General features: G+C 31.6%; 2 protein-coding genes across 3 annotated transcripts in view; one reads left to right on the top strand and one right to left on the bottom strand.

Annotated features, from left to right (window-relative positions):
- Positions 1–312: 312 nt before the first annotated feature.
- Positions 313–11,326, top strand: LOC112603305 (glutamate receptor ionotropic, kainate 3-like). The gene is made up of 17 exons (XM_025351815.1): positions 313–400; positions 1,352–1,504; positions 1,572–1,756; positions 2,544–2,698; positions 3,339–3,480; positions 3,565–3,735; positions 3,944–4,099; positions 4,540–4,764; positions 5,427–5,633; positions 6,377–6,461; positions 7,470–7,746; positions 7,971–8,172; positions 8,570–8,709; positions 9,866–9,948; positions 10,056–10,171; positions 10,473–10,619; positions 11,017–11,326. The coding sequence occupies exons 1-17, from the start codon at positions 313–315 to the stop codon at positions 11,179–11,181; spliced, it is 2,697 nt and encodes an 898-aa protein (XP_025207600.1). The 3' UTR covers positions 11,182–11,326.
- Positions 11,327–11,491: 165 nt separating this feature from the next.
- Positions 11,492–20,383, bottom strand: part of LOC112603306 (sodium- and chloride-dependent betaine transporter) — a 43,602-nt gene continuing 34,710 nt past the window's right edge. For both annotated transcript variants that reach the window (XM_025351817.1, XM_025351816.1), the window contains 12 exons: positions 19,398–19,537; positions 17,944–18,074; positions 17,561–17,711; positions 17,161–17,352; positions 16,926–17,089; positions 15,528–15,750; positions 15,055–15,335; positions 14,812–14,943; positions 14,401–14,628; positions 14,078–14,278; positions 12,800–12,963; positions 11,492–12,175 (listed from right to left, as the gene is read on the bottom strand). In XM_025351817.1, the coding sequence (XP_025207602.1) occupies positions 11,701–12,175; positions 12,800–12,963; positions 14,078–14,278; positions 14,401–14,628; positions 14,812–14,943; positions 15,055–15,335; positions 15,528–15,750; positions 16,926–17,089; positions 17,161–17,352; positions 17,561–17,711; positions 17,944–18,074; positions 19,398–19,527 (2,472 nt within the window). In that variant the 5' untranslated portion in view covers positions 19,528–19,537 and the 3' untranslated portion in view covers positions 11,492–11,700. The remainder of the gene's footprint in view (positions 12,176–12,799; positions 12,964–14,077; positions 14,279–14,400; positions 14,629–14,811; positions 14,944–15,054; positions 15,336–15,527; positions 15,751–16,925; positions 17,090–17,160; positions 17,353–17,560; positions 17,712–17,943; positions 18,075–19,397; positions 19,538–20,383) is intronic.

Genomic DNA, 20,383 nt, shown 5'->3' with positions numbered 1-20,383 from the left:
TACTCGTACCGCAGCAAGCGTCTTGGACTAAAAATAATATCAAAAACCGTGCCAAAATATCCATAAGTACTCACTGGTTGGTGAAGTTAAGGGGGAGGAAGAGTAAGGCTCTATAACTATCCGCATATAAAACCATCGTGACAGTAGTGTGCGATCGTCCAGAGGATCTATCGGTTTAAAGTTTGTGCGTTTTATTAGTTTCGACCGGATGGGAAAAAATATTTAATTCATGCATATACATGTTTATCTGTAGATGCAATTTGAATTATTACGGTGAATTTATTTGGTTCTTACTTTTTCTATCCCTGAATAATGAACGCGATTGTTGATTTATTGGTACCATTGGTTTTGATTTTGGCCGGCAGTAAACCATGCGCCGGAGACACAACGATCACTCTGGGTGAGAACGAAATATTATATTATTTATGTTATTGTACACGTGCATAATATTATGATAGATGTAGGCATGTTAATAGTGTGAATATATATTATAATACGTATACACGTATCAGTATTAAATATATCTAGGCATATATACATCGGTGATTGGAAGGAAGTCGGGTGTTAAATGCATGCCTTAAACTGTTTCAAAAAAGTGTATTCTTTTTGACATATCCGATAACATTAATATGAATAATTATTTAATCTTGTTACCTTTTCCATCAACGTTCCTCATAAAATCTATGATGATATGAGTCGAAGTATCATTTACATAACACTCCACTGTTCCTTAAAACGAGAAATTTATTCATCTGTCTGTGGGTCGTAATAATATATTCGTATACAATGCGCAAGAGAAGTCATCAAATACGTGAATGGCACATGTGAACATTGTACTTCTATAGACATAATCGTAAAGTATTTTATTTGGAAAACTACAAAATGCATGTAGTTATTTACATATACACGTGATTATTTATCTAATTGTGTGCATAATCGATTAAAATAATTGAATTTCAATAAACGTTGTTATTCTACCGTTATTATTTGAATTTAATATATGTATTAGAACGATTTTGTTTACAAAATATTGTAAAATAATTTATATTTTATTATAATACTGTGTTGTTTGTCTGTCTTGTAAGTTTCTACTTTATCATAGTTATTAATCAAAAGACAAAAACTGTAAAAACTGTATAATTTTTTAACTATATATTGTAGAGTAAAAAGTTTCGTTTAGCTTTGAGCTTTTATCGTGTAAATAAAAAAAATTCCGTTTTAAAAGTTTTCTGGATATACCTACTTACTTTTCTATTATCTAAAATGTATACAGCTAGTTTTTAAATGAGTATTTATAATGGATTTTTTTTTACATTGACTATTTGTGTACAAATTATAAAAATATCTTCAGGTGTTTTGTACAATGAAGAGAACTCGATGTTAGAGACAGCCTTTAAGTCTTCCGTGGACGTCGCAAAGACCAAAATGATGGATAGTGGTGTTCATTTGGATGTCGTCAGTAAAATAGTCCCTCTTTACGATTCGTTTGAGACTCAACATCATGGTAAGCGTGACATTATGCTGTATTATTGTACCAGTGATAATAATATGTTTTTCACTCTTGTTCTTAGTATGCGAAATGCTCGTTGACGGCGTTTCAGGAATGTTCGGTCCGTCTGCCGGGGACACAGCTCCCATCGTGCAATCGATTTGTGATTACAAGGAAATCCCTCACATACAGACTCGCTGGGATATAAACCAAAAACGAGGGTCTTGTCAAATCAATCTGTACCCACACCCGAACACTTTGGCCGAAGTGATTGCTTCATATTAATACCGATATTTAATGATTAAAATCAGTGTTCGAATTGAGAAAAATTCAATAGAAAAACTTAATAACGCAAAATTATTATTTATACAACCCGCTGAAGAATTCACTTCGTATTTATTTTTTATATATTGATTAAAAATATAATCCAGATTAAGTTCACCTAAATATGCATTTATTAAATTTAGTTGTTACTATAATGTGTAATACTTTATTATAATATAACTAAAATTTTCATTTTGATATAATCAAACCAAATAAAAAAATAATAATTTTCAACACTTTAATTCAATATTTCTGATCAATATATTAATAAATAAGTAATGACAACGTTAAATGATAGCGTTCGGTGAAATAGATAAAGAGAGAAAGGGGGACCGCTGGACGGATAGAGTAGATCGCTACAACTGGTATGACTATGTAAGACCGGTAGAATAGCTATGGTATCAAATAAATTAACTGGTCTAAATTTAAACCAAAAAGTTTGAAAATGATATAATATAATATGTTTTTTAAATAATCTAATCTCAATATTTTACCATAAATGTAAATCCAAAACTTAATTCAGATATTAGGATTTAGGTTGTGCTGTAACCGTTCTCCAGATCAAATAAAAAATAATAATTGGAGACATTAGAGGAACTCCGATATTCTGCGCACCTCCTCCACCCCAAAATTCGAGCACTAGTTGAAACATATTTATACCAATAATATAGGTAATATATTTTGTAACTCTGAATAAAAACCGGTGGGTTTCCGTGTCCGTATGTTGTAGGCACTCATCGATATTATCATTGCTGTCGACTGGGAGAGTTTCACTATCATCTACGAAAATAACGACAGTCTAATGCAAATAACCAACATCCTCAAGTCACCGCCGACCAATTATCCTATCCGAATCAGGCAGCTCAGTTCAGGACCTAATTATCGGTAAATTGTGGCTAAATAACAGGTCTTGACGTTTAATATCACCACGTAACACAATTTATTATGTTGACGGCCGTTAAAATATAAACCATACATGCTATAAATTATGATGAAAAGAAAAACAATATAAACAAACTAATAATCTACGATGATAATTATATGATATTTATCACGCCGAACTGGCAATTAAGAGTAATTAAAAGCTAAAATCGAAAAATGTATTATTATATCATAATATGAATAAATATATAAAATTTTGATAATTAATTATACGTAATATAAGAAGAAATGCATTTGTTTTTTTTATACTTACTATAATTACTGTTAATTGGCTTATTAATTGATGTTAATCATCGGAAATTACTTATAATAATAAAAAACGTACAGTACTTATTTTATAGATAGGTAGGTAGAAGTAGTATATACTTTTTTTTTTCTTTCAAAAAACAAAGAACGAGTGGGAAATATTTACCACGATACTACCATCCGAACTGGTATCGTTTATTAGCCAACTTAATTAATTTATAATTTATACACAAGGGGTCTAAGATACGTACTACGCCTTTATACTACTCGTATTACCTAGACTTAAAATACGGTTACAAATAAGTTATTGTTGATAGGTATGTTTTTTTAATTTTAGAAAAGAGCTTCGTGAAATTAAAGATTCTGGAGAAACAAAAATACTATTAGACTGCTCGTTCAGTACACTAACGGATGTGCTACTTCAAGCGCAGCAAGTGGGTCTCATGGGATCTGAACACAATTTTATAATCGCATCTCTGGTAAGTATTAGGATACACGATACATCAATTTCAACAATATTAGTATACGCCATGTTTCATGAACGGGCGTTGATCGTTTTTTAGGACATGCATACTTTAGACTTAGATCCATTCAAGTACAGCGGGACCAAGATCACTGGCATGCGGTTGGTGAGGCCGCTAGACGTCGAATTTCAGAACATCGTGTCGCAGTGGACGGACAATTTGAGCCCACTCGAACCCGACGACAAAACGGTGTTGCCTGAGACTGTCCAGGTTCGAATGCAGCGATTGTCGACTATTATAATAATATATACACGTATAAAACAAACAATCGTTACACTACTTAAAGCAAACACAATAAATTATCATATTATATAATTATTAAAACCAAAATAATAAACTGAATGAATTGAAACATTAAAAAAAAAACATTCTGAGTATTATTGTGTATAAAACCTAACCGTATTGTACTTGTACACAGTTGGAGTCTGCGTTGATCTACGACGCCGTACAATTGTTCACAATGTCCATTTACAATCTGAGCAAAGAGTTCGAAATCAGCGAGACGTCGACTCCGTGCAATTCTAGTCTTTCATGGAAGCACGGATTCACTTTGATCAACTATATGAAAATGGCCGTAAGTGATAATTATAATTTATTTAGTAGGTATCTATTATGTGTATCGTAATCAAACTTTAAGGTTGGTACTCCCGGGGATTTTCAAAAAAGTTCGAAATCGGGAATTCCTGGGAATATTAAAAACTGTCAAATTTAATATAAAGTTTTCAGTAGTTTTTTTTTTTTTTTGTTATTCAATAGAGTCACGTATAAATAATCTAATTTTTGTTTTCATATTTCTAAGCAGTATAAGTGCTTTTTTAGATTGAAATCCATCAGAATACTTAAATATTTAAATGAAATAGATACACCATTATTTAGCCTTATATAATGTATAAAATATTATTCGTTCCCTCGTTTTCTATATGATTTCCGTAAAATCCCATACGTTTTTGGAAATAACCCATCTCTAAATCAGTCATGACTAATGTGTTTTGAAAATGGAAAAATCTAATTCAGAAAGATTTCAAAGGACTCACCGGTAAGATAAAGTTTGACCAAGAAGGTTTCCGGACAGACATCGAATTGGAATTAGTGGACTTGACGCAAGACGGTTTGCGAGTGACAGGGACGTGGAGTACAAAAACCGGCATTAACATTTCATCGACACCAAAACCGGAAATCGTACCAAGCGGAAGAGATTCCGATTTAAGGAACATGTCATTTATCGTAATCACAGCGTTGGTGAGTAATAAATTGAGCACTTGTAGATGTACGAGTATATGCTTATTAAAATAAAAATACATCAGTATATCACAAATCTTATATACACAGCGTTAAAAAAAATATTTGTTCACAATTATTAAATTCCTTCATATTATTATGTAATTAATTACAAAACTAAAATTGTTATTTTTCTTTATTACTAGAATTGTAATTATTAACGTATTTTAAAAAAGATAATATATTGTAAATCATTTATCAATTATATATTTTGCTAAACGTAATATTTATCAATGAGGTAATAACTTATAAAATATATTAAATTTAAATTAGAGATACTATACTTATTACTTATCTATGATGATATATTTAACCTAACTTTTTTTTTCTAATACTGAAGATCCTTATAGGGTTTAAAAAATGTTAGTTATTTTTTTTCTTTTTATTTAACTATACATAAAAATTCGGTTATAAAATTTTTTTAGAACATTAAAGAATTACTCGAGGCATTTTAAAAATACACAAGACAACTACTTTACAGCACGAAATGAAATTTAATAACCGGTCACAAAACAGAAATATTTTGTGTATTATACTGGACGTCTTAGCACTCCAAATCATCATACTCATATAATTTATATTATTAAATTTGTTGTTATTAAGGTTGTTTCTTTGATTCACAGACACAACCGTATGGTATGCTTAAACTTTCCAGTAATACCTTGAAAGGCAACGACCGTTACGAAGGGTTTGGGATCGATTTAATCAAAGAGCTCAGTGAAATGAGCGGTTTCAATTATACATTCATAATACAAGAAGATTCCAACAGTGGATACAGGGACGATAAAACTAAAAAGTGGGACGGTATGATCGGGAAAGTCATAAATGGAGTAAGTGCGTGTAATTTAATGAGCAATAAATTTGATAAAACCACAGGAATTGACCTAATCATTTATGCTGCTTATAAATTTGTATTTTTTTCAATATATTCATAGGTACTTTAATAACTATCGGTATTTTATGAAAAAAAAAGTTGTATATAGAACGCAAAAATATGTACCAGCGTATTTATTATCGTTATTGTTTTGTATCATCGATAGATAAAATATTTTTTTTTTTTTTTGGTGCATATTATTGTATTCAATCTGTTTTAAAAAGAGAATAATTGATGATAGAAGTTGATAAAATATAACTAATTTAAATTACATTTAACTATAATTTATAATTTTGCGACTATTGCGTAAACATAGTATACATCATAAGTATAGTAAAGTTAATTGTATACCTAATTAAAATATAACGATATAAATAATTAGTATGTGACACAACTAATACGCAGTGATAAAATTATCACTAAATTGGTGACAAATATAAGTAGTCAAGTTAGATTATTATAATTTTATAATATATTATCATACTTTTCCATATGGTATCAATCGTTGGTTGTTATATAAATATGACCACTTCAGATATTAAATACTAAATATTAATTACTAAATCTATAATATCAAAAAATGAATCATTCTCTAATCAAACAATAATGTTTTTTTTTCTTTTCAACTGCTATAGTTTTAGCAATAATACCTAAATAAAGTATGTATTATATTTTCTTAATAATCATATATTTTCGCAGCAAGCCGATCTCGCAATTGCCGATATATCCATCACTAGACAACGAGAACACGACGTGGATTTTACCAGCCCATTCATGAATCTAGGTAGGTGTCTCACGGTATGTTGCTTATAACCAGACAATTTTCCAAACCTGATTCCGTCATCTACTGCTTAGTTTCCAACTATTCTGGACTAAGTCAAGTGGTGTATATTGTTTATTGTCTCTGCCTTTAACCTTATTAACGCATAACACAACAAATGTCATGTCGCCTAGATACAATGATCTATTTTATTCTGTTATTTAAAATATTAGAGTAAACTGACCTATTTTCGTATAATATTTTAAAAATAAGAATATTAACGGAAGTGATTTTTTTTGAAATTTGAAATTTCAAACAAATGTTTAGTAGGTATTTTAAAGTACAAAATATATATTATTATCCAAAATATATGGTACGATTAAAATGCGATACACGGCGTACTGCATAGGCAAAATAGGTACATACTGTAATGATATTAACTGGTAGTATTGTTATTGATAGCACAATAATAAAATTGCTGGATGATTTTGTGCATTTTTTTATTACTGTACGTAAAGAATAATGCATTTCATTTTAATAATTTGTATAAGAGTAAATTGGACCTATAATTAAAACTAAAGAAGATGAGAATATTATTAAGGACACCTTGTAGATTTTTTTTTTAAACAAGTTATGTTATTTTTAAATTTTTGATGTCAGTTGTTAGTGTAAATTATTAAGATCAGATTTTAAATAAATAAAATTCATTTTATCCAGTATGAACTGTTGTATATGTATCATTAAAAAAAAAATAAATAGATATTCCCAAGAGTTATGATAATAATTCGATAATATTCCTTGCTTTCTGGAATGTTTCTTGAAGAATATTCTTAGTAGCACATCTCTAGTTTCAACTATAAAATAAAATAGTAGTAAATCAAAATATTCAAAACGAAACCTAAAATATTTTTTTTAGAAAAGGGAGGAAGTGGTTGATAAAAGTTGTGCTAAAATCAAATGTATTTCATTAAAAAGCCAATAAAAAGTTTTAAAAATATTTTATTTCATCTGTTGACGTTGTAAATACTTTAGGTATCAGCATACTGTACAAAAAGTCGACAAAGAGTTCGCCAAGTCTGTTTTCATTTTTGGCACCCTTCAGTTCTTTCGTCTGGCTTTGGGTAATAACGGCCTACTGTGGCGTGTCTTTTCTTCTATTTATCATGGCCAGAATCAGTCCGTATGAATGGACAAATCCTTACCCGTGTATTGAAGAGCCCGAATACTTGGAAAACCAGTTTAGTCTGTCAAATGCGTTTTGGTTTACGATCGGATCGCTGATGCAGCAAGGTTCTGATATTGCTCCGATGTAAGTACGATAAGACTTTTACACATGATAATGACTTAAAATTGTATCTATAGGAAGACCAATAAAATTAAACGGAATTGCACAGCGCTTAGGTATCATACAAAATATCAATATTTTTCTTTTAATTCAAAAATCTATATTACCTAATGATAGGATATTTAAAAATTAACTTTGATCATAATTTATCATAAAGAATTGATAATTTTATTTTTTCTACTCCATAGTGCTGTTTCCACTAGATTGGTCGCAGGCATTTGGTGGTTTTTCACGCTCATCATGGTTTCATCTTACACTGCAAATTTGGCTGCGTTTTTGACTGTCGAGAGTGTGTCAGAACCTTTCAAGGACGTAGAGGATTTAGTGAACAATCAAAACACGATCACATTCGGTCTAAAGAAGAGAGGGTCTACTGAGGAATATTTCAAGGTATAATTTATTAAAATATTAAAGAATACAATATTCCTATAAATAGTAGTACCGTTGACATTTTATTAAGCTAAAATATCTTGTTTGTCATACATTTTACGATTATATAATAAATTACTTTTACTAAAATTATTAAATTTAGTTATTTCTTTTGTAACATATTTTTATGTATGACATTCTTACATTATTGAGGTCTGTAGTAGATACTTGGATTCTATACTCGTAAAAATTCATGCATACATGTACATACAACTAATATTATATGCTTATAATTTATCACACAATTTATTTCACGGCATTATAAAATACATAATACTTTATAGTAGGTACTAATATAATACACAATTTGAGTACTGTGAAACTATACACCATTAAATTTAAAATTATATTTTAACAGGAATCAACAAACCCTACTTATAAAAAATTATTTGACATGGTACAAAAAAACCCATCTTGGTTTACTTCAAATAATGACGAAGGCGTAGATAAAGTACTCAAGGAAAATTATGCATTTTTTATGGAGTCTACATCAATCGAGTGAGTTTTACAAGAATAGTAATGTACCTACTATTAAAATAAATAATATTAATTTAACTTTTTAAAACGCATGATTATTGTCAATCGTACTGTAATAAGTACTACATTACGATCCCTCTCAACTGTGTATTTAACTTCATGTAATAAGTCAATTTTAAGTATGTCACAACGGTTCTTAACTTTAAAAGACACACGGGATTCTTTAAAAATATATTTTCTCTCTTCGAAATTTTTAAGCAAAAAATTATAATTTATTTATATATTATCCAATAATTTACTTACATATATACTATTATGTATTTATATTTAAAAGAACGTCACATCTTGTATGCGTATCGTTTTCGTCTTACAAATGTGAAATAGGCATCGTAACAAAATTTGTATCTGCAGTTAAAATACTATGTTGTTATAGCTATACATTTTAATTTAAGAATAAATTGAATTACTATATGATTTGGTAGTAAAGACATTATTTGTTATTTAGCGTTGATTTAAACGATATTTATATTTTTAAGTGATTATGATCAGTTTTATATTATTGATATTGTACATAATGTAATGTATATACACATAACTCTACTAAATACTTAAAATATTGTGACAAATCTTTAACATAATAAGTCTATTTACCGTATAAAATTAAAACTAATAACATTATTTTGGAACTACTTAATAAAAATTTTCCATTGTTTACCAATGTTTGTAAAAGAAAACAATACTGCAAAGTATGGATGTCTTTCTATTGAGTCCTCTAAATATAATATAATTTATATACTATACATTTTACGTAGATATTTATTTCAATGACTTAATTTTTCTTATATTGCAGTAAAATTTGTAAAATAGTTTCTTTTCTTTTTTTTTTTTACTAAAAATTTAAACAAAAATATCTACAATAATGCAAATCTATACATTAATAAAAAACGCAACTATACGCTACATGAGAAAAAATTTTATTATATTCCATTAAAGCGATCGTGACAGATGTTAATAGCCACGTACCTGTGTGTGTCAGAAATACGATAGTGTCGTGAACCCCTGACATTATAGCGTTTTACCCCTTCTGGGTTCCCTACGGGGCCCGCGGAACACAAATTGAGAATAGCTGAGTGTACGATATTTCTATGATGTTTTATATACTTGAATATTATTGTAGGTATATGGTCGAACGAAACTGTAAATTGGCCCAAATTGGCGGACTATTGGACAATAAAGGCTACGGGATTGTGATGAAAAAAAGTATTCTATTTAATATTGTGTGCGGTCGAAATAAATAATTTATAATATTTATTATGTTGTCAATATATTAACCCGATTCGTATATTTTATGATGTTGTGTTACATAGACGCGAGTTTTCGTAATGTTTTAAGCGCAAACATATTGAGCTTGCAGGAGAAGGGCAAGCTGACAGCGTTGAAGAACAAATGGTGGAAAGAGAAACGCGGGGGCGGAGCATGTCAGGTTAGTACGACAGAAGTGAAAAAAATTTTCACTATAAGCTATGTAATAAATTAATTATTCGTGTGTATACTAGCATAGAATCGTTGCTGGCCCGGAAACCTAAATTTACACAACGGGTCAGATAGTAATGCAGTTTTAGAGCCGGCTCGGTGAAAGAATATTTTCCTCTAAAAATAAAAATAATATGTTTTTAATCTTACAATATATGCTTATACAGAGAGGGGTGTAGGGAGTTCATTATATTATTTATGTATTTTTCTATACGACGATTAATTTATTCATCAATTATAATATTATGTAGGACACCGAAAATAACGAGGCCAGTGAGTTGAGTATGAAAAACGTGGGTGGCGTGTTCATTGTGCTATGTAGTGGCGTGGCCGTTGCCGCTATATTGGCGGCTCTGGAAATGTTTTGGACACTGTGGAAAACGACAAGCAAAGAAAAGGTTCGTCTACGTATTTTAATATAATTCCGCTGGTCAACATACCTACAAGATCTTAAGTTAAAAGGCCAACTTAAATCGAAAATGATATAACGACGAATTATTGTGCTTCTTAATTAGAAATTCAATTTTTCTATTATTTTAAACGTCATACTAAGTCTACGTAAGATAAATAGTGACAAAAATGCTTTAGGCTATATCAAAGTATGATAAGAGTAATAATTCAATGGCATCAAACTAAATAAAAAGAAAATTAAGAAGTACTTTAGATTAAGCACGTGATTATACGTTGTTAAATACCAATTTTTAAATGTTTCCTATTGTTGTGGGTGCATGCTGTGTTGGCCTTTTAAACACCGATATAATATAAACTTAACTGATCCCACGTCTGTCACCGCAGAAGTCGTTCAAGAGTGAGTTCAAAGACGAGCTTAAATTCATTGCTAAATGTCGCGGGTCCACGAAACCAGCTAGGAAGAATCAGAACAGCAGTGCGGAAAATTCGAACCCGACCGGATCTAATCAGTACATGAACTCAGATCGGCACTACGACTACGAATCGTGATGGCACGAAAACGATGGGACATCTATCGGGACACTATTCTCCTTTTACTTGTTAAACACACGACTACGTGTAGTTTTTTTTATTCGTAAACAATACGCAAACGATTATTATATTGTTTAAATATACATAGTATTCATCAGTATCTATTATTATTATCATATTATTATAATTATAAAATATATACATATTATATACCTATATATAGGCTCTTAAAATGTAATGAAGACAATATATTATTCGAGCGTATAAAAAATAATAATCAAAATAAAAATAATTATTAAATAATAATAATAATAATAATAAAAAAAAGTTATCACAGTCATTTTGTTTTATTATTTATTTTTTTTTTTTTTGTGTAAACGTAAAAAAAAACGATTGATTAAATTCCTATTTACAAAAGGTATTTACATTACCGCGAAACCCGCGTGCTAACGACTCTGCTCTCGAGACGACGGCGAATAGAGGTATTTTATAAACTTATATTTTACAATATTAGATTTTCGATTGCCATGCGCGGGACTAGTGCGATCCAACCGTCGCCGCCGCCGCAGCTGCCACCGGTCCTGTCCGGTCCACGTTGATGGGCGCGGCCCGTTCCATTAGACACTCAATGCTGGTGCTCTGCTCGTCGGACAGACTGGACGCGGACGATGATTCGCCGCAGACGGTCCGCGCTACAGAAACGACGTCGTCGTCGTCGTCGTCCCGGTGCATCTCGACCAGCACGGTCGTGTAGTCGGGCGGCGGAGAGGACGCGGCCGGGACGGACTGTTGTACGTCCGCCGGCGGTGACGTCGCCGAGAGGACTGTGGTCTGCTGGTGGTGTGAGGAAGATGAAGACGTCGCCGCCGCCGCCGATTGGACGGTTCGCGCGGCAGCCGTCGAGGACGAGGAAGACGACTCGCCGAGTATCGCCGACTGATGGTGGTTGCTGAGCACGTGCGCCAACCTGCGCACGCTCCGCCGGATGCTCTGCCGCAACATTTTCGCGATTCTATAAGAGCAAAACAGAAAACAAAACGCGAGCGCGCACAATTTATAACGGTCCGTTTCGTCGCGAGGGTGCGAAGATGCACAATCGTGATAGGCACTCGGAAGTCTGGCGGCTACGCGGCCAAGCGGTGCGCGATAGAGTCCGTGTCAAGAGCAAGAAGAAAACCACCGTGTACGAATCGCATGCATATTAATTAAAGACTTACGTGTCTAAGTATGATATTATGAAGAATGTTAATATTTTTCTCAATAGGCGTTATTATACGATTATTGTTTTAAAACATATTAGGTATATTACACGTTAAAATAATGTATTATTAAAATTAAACTTTTTTTTTTTTTTTTTTACATTTAATTTTGCTTTCAACAGTCTGAGATAAAGAGTAATGACTAGGTGGTATTATAGGTATAAAAACATGACAAAAAAAAAATTAAAAAAAAATATATATCATAATATTAACAGTGATTATCAAAAATAATATGTACAAGAATATAAATGACGTAAATACATAGTAATATATAGTCGTGTAAAGCAGAGCGTGCGATGATGATAGAAATACTACTACACTAAAACTACTGTTAGTCGTTCTCATAAACCGTTACTAATTCAGTGAATCGTAAAGACCTTGCTCCGGTGGCCGTGGAATACGACGGCGGTGGAGTGTACTTGGGCGGCGGGTCTTCGATCTGCACTGCCGCTGAGCCGTTTACGCCCGCTTCGGACGTCGTTTCACCGGTTTCTGGGGGCCTACGGGTCTCGATCACAGGCCGGTACAGCATCTGAATCCGCTGTTTCAAAACAAAGTAAATAAACGGTGTGATTCGATGTGATTTATATATCAATTGTATACAAGGGAAGGGGGGTTATGACGTATACTCTAGTTGGGTCGTGCAGACATCATGATATATTGATTTTAGGTGTTTATGTAAAATATATACATATTTTTTATTTATTGTAACATATTAAAAACCACAGTAGATTGATTAGAAGAAATATCATTTATTTTTCTTCCGGGGCAAATATTGACTATAATCTCGTGGATATGATTCAAAACGTAGAATGCGTTAAGTTAAAATAAAAGCGTATGATATGCTGGCGTTAATTAAATCGTCTAAACTCAAAATGGCAATTTTACTGTTTCCTAACATCGAACATGATCAATATAGTATCACAAATCTGTACATATAAACGAGACTGTGCTGAGTGACTGATTCATAATCAACGCTGAGCCGAACCTATTAGATCTATCGAATTGAAATTTTGAAGGTAGATTAATATTATAATTTAACCGTTCACTAAGAAAGGATTTTTAAAAATTTTGATTTAAAGTGGTTGAAATTGGAAAAAAACAAAATTGTACGTGTAAATTGTATATACATATCTACATACATCGATAAGTAAGCGCTTATAAACCGTGAGCCTCTAGCTCACATAGAAAATGTTATGTGACATTCTTCAGAGTCTTAGTAATTTTGGCACCAAATGTAAATACATCAAATTATGTAGTTTATAGAGAAGTTTTTTAATAAAATTGTTGTCATAAATTACTATTTTTTTGTTATATACCTATTAAAATTTTGGGGACAAAGCCGCGACATGTAATCCGCTAGGTAGGTATATAATATAAATCAATCGTAGTTGTTTTTTATCATTTTTGTTTAAAATGTGAATTCTATTATGTATTATTAGCATGACGTACAAATATATAGTATCAGTATGTTTATTGTTTATTAATATAATATACGAGTACATCCAATTATATAGATGACATACAATCGACTATTATCATATCCTCAGTCCTCTCCCATTTTAAAAATCTCAATTACACCATTGAATTATATACGATTGGACCGCGTTGTGATTATAATATTATTATAACAATATAACACAGTGTGTACTCACGTCGAACAAGTCCGGTGGTCCGGTAGCTAAGTACCGGCAAGTTTGTACGATTCCAGCAAAAGGGACGATCAGCAGCGGTATGATCTGCAGCAAACAGCCAAACTCGCGGCTGGACGTCGACCAATAAGTCGACTGAGAAATTCCCTTCCAGTTGTACAGCCATCGGTATCCACCGTTTTTGAACACGGACGTGCTGAGCAGCTGCAAACGCGAAAATATCGTCATTTTAATATTATATAATATGCCTAAGCACCGTTCAATAACAGCGTATTTTATAAAATAATATGATAATATGTTATATTAATATGTTCGACGACGCTTACGATCAGAGCCACTGGCACGACGATGTTCCAATCGAACGACAGCATCGGCGCCATCCACACCTGCAGGTGATGGTTGGCCTGCGAAAACAGCGTCGCCACTACCGTCTCACCGCTGTATGGACGACCGCGCACCATAAACAATGCACCAATTTCCAGCAAATACAGTATCATTATCCACCAACCGCACCCGACGCAGTAGTCCATTAGATACACGACGAAAATTCCCAGCTAAAAAAAAATCATAACGAGTTCAAATACTATCATAATATCTCATGGTCACGAAAAATTTCGAGTCAGATATATACACGCTGACGTGTGCGAGTGTATACGTGTCATGCGGACTATAATCATAATTTTCGCGGTTCTATTCGGTTATGTGATAACTTGATTCGATAATATTATTTCACTCACTTCAGTCGCCATAAATAGGCCGATCGAAAAAGCGGCCGCACACGACAGAAATGTGATCGTTGTACGCCATTTCCTCAGCTTGAACGGGTGCAAAGATATGATTCCGCTGACGACGCAATGCCATATCGCGATCTGTAACGATTTAACCGACAAAGAAAAAATTATATAACAAATAACGATCAATCTATACTTATAACATGTTATTCATATCCAAATATTTTATGTTTGTGTTTGAAAACGTACTTGCTGTCCGATGCCGAACATGATGAGTACGGAATAAAACAGGACGGACCAGAACGGCGAGATGTTCTTGGCGCCAATCATGGCGAACGTGGCCGGAAACAGTTCAGTCGCCAAACGCATGGCCTGGTATCCACTCTCCTGCGGCATTCCCGGCACGTTGTTCTTCATGGTCCTCTCGCCCATAAAAAGACTACTGTGCTGCATCCACCGCACGGGCGTCAGGTGTTTGCGGACCTGAGCAGAATTCTGTTTGAACAGAAACGTATAGGAACTCATCCGTTCTGAAAGCATACAACGGTAACGTTCAATTTCGTGAGATCGGCTACGGAGCGCATATGCGTATATAGCAAGCGTGATCGGGTTCAACGTAATATGTACAGTGAAACTTACACACATAGATGAGAAATATTTCCCCACGGCTAAGGAATATTCAGGCTAAAGAGGGGATGGAGGGAAAGGGGCTAAAGACTTACCAAAAGAACTGGGCAGGTACATGTATCCGTGGGCTTCCAGGAGATGTACGCACGTGTTAGCTAAAAGCGCGGCTAATACGAGTACGGCTATTGTCAGGATGATCACTAACGAAGCGTCTCTGTGTAGCAAATGCTTGGGTCGATTGTGCGAAGTGATTTGCATTGTGCACGCGCCGAGTATGCCCCACGTGAGAAACGTCTCGGTGAACGCCGCCACCCAACTCTGAAATGAAGAAATAACGATATGTAGTGCGATGACGATGATGACGATGATGACGATGATGACGATGATGATAATGATAATAATGATGGTCAGAGATAACAATATAATTATAATAATAACCGTATAATATTTGATTCTGTATTCGTATTCTATAAATATAATTTCATAATAACAAAAGGCGGTTATAAGTAAGTCGTTCCGTTGAAAAATATATATGGTTCATTAATGCCGTTTGACCGAATTAGGTATATTAAAATAACCAAAGTCGTTACAAATTTCAGTTTAATTATTATTACCATAAAAAGTGAAATAAAAATAAAAACTAAAACTAAGTCAAAACACCTGTAACATCATAACCAGGGCTCGGTACTTTATGTATTTGCATATATATTCGGGAAATAGATAGCAGAAATCGGATTCGATACATAATTATTTTTTAATATAAGAATTTCAAATTCAAAATTTGTATTGCATGTTTTTGAATATTTTAGATTTTTTTTTCTTTACACGCATATTGCAAAGATTTATTCGTTTTTATTGCATATTCTATAAGTTTATATATTTTTTAATTCAATTTATAAGAAAAATTAAAAATATGAATGTAAATTTTTCCTTTCTAACGCATTATAAAAATATTATCTAGAAAACAAATGTGTAAATACAATACACATTATTCATTCTAAATTAATTTTATCTAATGATTTTGTCTACAATAATACCGATATGGTAATAATCAATGCTGTATTATGTTAAACAAATCCAAATACAATTCAACAGTTAAGCCCTATTTTAATATAGTATGTAAAAGATATAATTTTTTAATTTAATTTATATAAGTACGTCTTTTTTAATTAGAAATAAACACATATTTTGATATTTTATTATACACAAATGTATAGGTACGCATATTTTTATAATCTTAAGTGCATAAAGTCCCGAGTATTGATTTTATTACGAAACCAAAACTGGTTTAAACGATTGTAGGAAAACAAGAAATTTTTCAATTTTTTGTTTAATGCTCAAGAACAAATATTTATGATAATCGTGAGTACAAATAGTACATTTTTAAATTTTTATAAAAAAAATCACTGATAAAAATATCTTGTATTTCTTGAAGTTCGAGTAAAGAATAAAAAAAAATACTATAGGTATTTGCATATATAATGTGATATTACCTTGGTGTTGAGAAAAAATTCGCTCCAATCTGTTTCTGGAAAAATATCATGATGTTGGAAGCCAATCATTGGTGCTAAACCCAACATTTTCGTGCATAACATGAACATACCGAAAACCGGTACTAATGAGAATATACATATAACCTTACTGTACGACTTCAAACCTATATAAATTAAAAACGGTATTTAAAAAAAAATAATTTCCTTATAACTATACGAAATTCAATATGATTACCTTTACTTAAGCATATGAACACAATTGTCCATATGATCGTCAGGTTGATTACTACGGGCAATTTCAACGAGTTGTCGTTCATCTCGATTTTTTCCAGATACTTTCTCTGTAGAACTATACCGTTAAAGTAACCAGGTACCGTCTCTTCGATATTATAACTGACATTTGAAGATAAAGTCCAGGGCATTCCGTCTACAACAATATAATATTACATAATATTATACAAGACAATCGTTTTTAAAGTTACCGTTATGCGCTATAATAATAATAAATAATAATAATAATATATATACATATATAATTTAACTGCAGTGACACGCAATGTAATAATAATATATTACGATGACTATTTACGAGTACTATATACATATATTGAATAAATTCGTTCCTATAACCGTACCTTCTTTGTACTCGTCGATAGGTTCTGCCCAACGGTAAACGTCTTGTTTCGTGATGAACGAATCGCGGAAATATGTGAACATCCACGAGATGCCAATCACGGTGTATGTGCCAATGAACGCTTGGGCAAGGAGCAGTGCGATGCCAATCCCCTGCAATCAGATACATAATAAAAAATGTCCGTAAATAATAAAATATTATAAAAAGTAATAATATAGCGTGCATTGTAGCGGCGTCAGCTTTCTTAGACTCGCATATATGTATAATAATAACGGCCGTGGAAAAAAAGTTTGTCGTTTTATGAAAAACTGATCGCTTCAGGTGCATAATATTATGCTATATTATTGCTCTAGTTGTCCTGTTGCGTAGATAAAACGGACTTACCTTGAATATCGGTGATATTCTCCACATATCCATGACTCCGGCGCCTAGTAATTGACCGAGCGAACTATGAAACGTAAACAGAGGTATGCCGACTAGCAACGATAACACTAGGAACTGTAGTATAAAGTTGGCTGCAAAAGAAAAAAAAATGTGAAAAATCAATTTATCTATATAAAAAATTTAAATGATTAAGTTTTAATTTTCAAAGCTATTTGTTTTTTTTCTTTTAAAAAAAATAACCATATATTTATAATTCAGTTTAAAGTATTTAAGTATTGAAAAAATTGATTTACTAATTAATTTTTAGAACTATGTACCTATACCATATACCTAAAACCATTAAGAAATTAAAATTTTAAACAAATAAATTAGTAATCAATTACATCTTTTGCGGAATTAAGTCTAAAGGCCCATTATTCATCACCTATTGCTTATCAATTATTAAAAAAAAAAATCTTACATAATATTTCATGTCTGTACATAAATATTCTGAGGAAAAATACTTTTTCACGTTTTAAAATTGAAAATATAAGATTTCATGAAGAAATGAGATTTTTTTGCAAAAACTTAGTGACGTATACTATTTACATTAAACTATGTATGATTGATTTTTTTAATACAAAAACTGTCTTGTAAATCTTATTAAATGGATCAAGCTTTATATGTATATATAAAATATGTTTAAAGCGTTATTCTAAGTAAATCTTACAATATTCCTCACAATAATTGTCTCATTAGTTTTCAAGGACCACATAGTGACGACTAACACACTCGGGAGGGCTTCAACACTATACAGAGTGAATCACCAAGCATGCGCTCATTTTCATATTTTCATTAAATAATAAATGTATTCAAATTTCGATTTTTTTAAGACTTAAATTTCTTTGAACTGATTATGGAGTATCTTGTGATGATACAAACTATTTTGTTTATCAAATGAGAATCCCTTTTTTTTAACTTTTAACTGTAAATTAACTGTTAAGAAATATTTTTTTGAAAATAACGAAGAAACTATTTTATTCAAAATTTTAACGAGTAGTTTCTCAGTTACTAAAATGTTTATACTAAGGATAAAAGTCCTTAAAAATGAAATCAGTAAAAAAAAAATATATTAAACATAGTATTTATTATACTTAGATAATTTTTACTAATGGCTTATGTTGATAGTAAACTACTCTTTAAGCTCTTTGTGTAGTTAAAAAATCTCAAGAATTTAAAGATAAAATGGTTATTAAAAATTTCAAAAATTAAATTTTGAATAACTGCTTTATAAAAGAAAAAAAAGAAGTGCGCATGTTTGGCGAAACACTCTGTATACTTTATAATATTACATTGCCACCACAAACAAGATTTTTATACAATATATTCGCGATATCATATATAGTATACGAGTAATGCCACGGCGAAATTCGATAATGATCATAATAAATAATATACGTAAACATATCACTAACCTCCAAATTGTACTGCAAGTATGGCGAACCGACTGATGTTGAAGGCTCCCAAAGTACAGCCAAGCGTGGCCAACACGGAACTGTATTTGTTGCTCCATTGGCCTAATGGACTTTGAGACTCCTGCGACATCTCGTATGCTCTGAAAGAAAAGGAAAAAATTTATGAAAGTTTGAATATTATTATTATTATTTATAAATTATAATTCGTGTACGAATGTATTAGCTCGCGAATGGATATACGTTGCTCGTAGCGAGTAAATCAAACGAATATCAAGGACGGCCGTAGTACGACAGAAAAATTATTATAGTAATCGCAGAAATATTTATTAATTATACTTAAATAGTTCACCAACACGCGACTAAATAATACCAATTTTCGATATTATTTATTTAAATGATATATTATTTTCTAAGAACTATAGGAAATATCATAAATAGGAAAAATCCAACCTATAAAGACATGAAAAAATAAGTATATATATATATATATTATATAATATCCGGCTATAATAATTTACCCAACACAATAATGATATAATCATATGGTAAGTTAATTGTAATAATATTTGTAGAACTTACATTTTTAAAAATACTTGAACTTCGAATGGAATTCTAACACATTATTTTTTTCAACGTTTAAGTCGATTTTCGAAATCCAGTGACAAAAAAAATTAATATTTATATACAATTTAATTTTAATCGAACCAACTGTGGGACGAAATTACATGTACCTACACAATACACAATACATACACAATAATTTACTATACGCCTATACGTATGGAACACACCCCAAGACTCTAGAGACTTGTTTTGTTCTAGCAAAATCATCATATAAAATATCAGAAACTTAATGATTTACATATATGAATGCAAAAATAAAAAACTGTGTGACACAAACAATATGTATAATATTCGTATCATTCATTGTTCCAATGATTTATTTTCTAACTTTTATGATTCGAGTTTTGTAGATATATTATAAA

This window comes from Melanaphis sacchari, unplaced genomic scaffold, assembly GCF_002803265.2.
Source record: "Melanaphis sacchari strain LSU unplaced genomic scaffold, SCAv2.0 Contig105_pilon_pilon, whole genome shotgun sequence".
Classification (NCBI taxonomy): Eukaryota; Metazoa; Arthropoda; class Insecta; order Hemiptera; family Aphididae; genus Melanaphis; species Melanaphis sacchari.
Note: the sequence above shows the minus strand (reverse complement) of the source record. Positions and strands in the feature narration are given on the sequence as shown.

Coding starts and splice junctions, on each gene's coding strand:
- LOC112603305 (XM_025351815.1), top strand. CDS start 313: ATGAACGCGATTGTTGATTTATTGGTACCATTGGTTTTGATTTTGGCC. Junction 6,462..7,469: donor CAGCCCATTCATGAATCTAG/GTAGGTGTCTCA, acceptor TAAATACTTTAG/GTATCAGCATACTGTACAAA. Junction 7,747..7,970: donor GGTTCTGATATTGCTCCGAT/GTAAGTACGATA, acceptor TCTACTCCATAG/TGCTGTTTCCACTAGATTGG.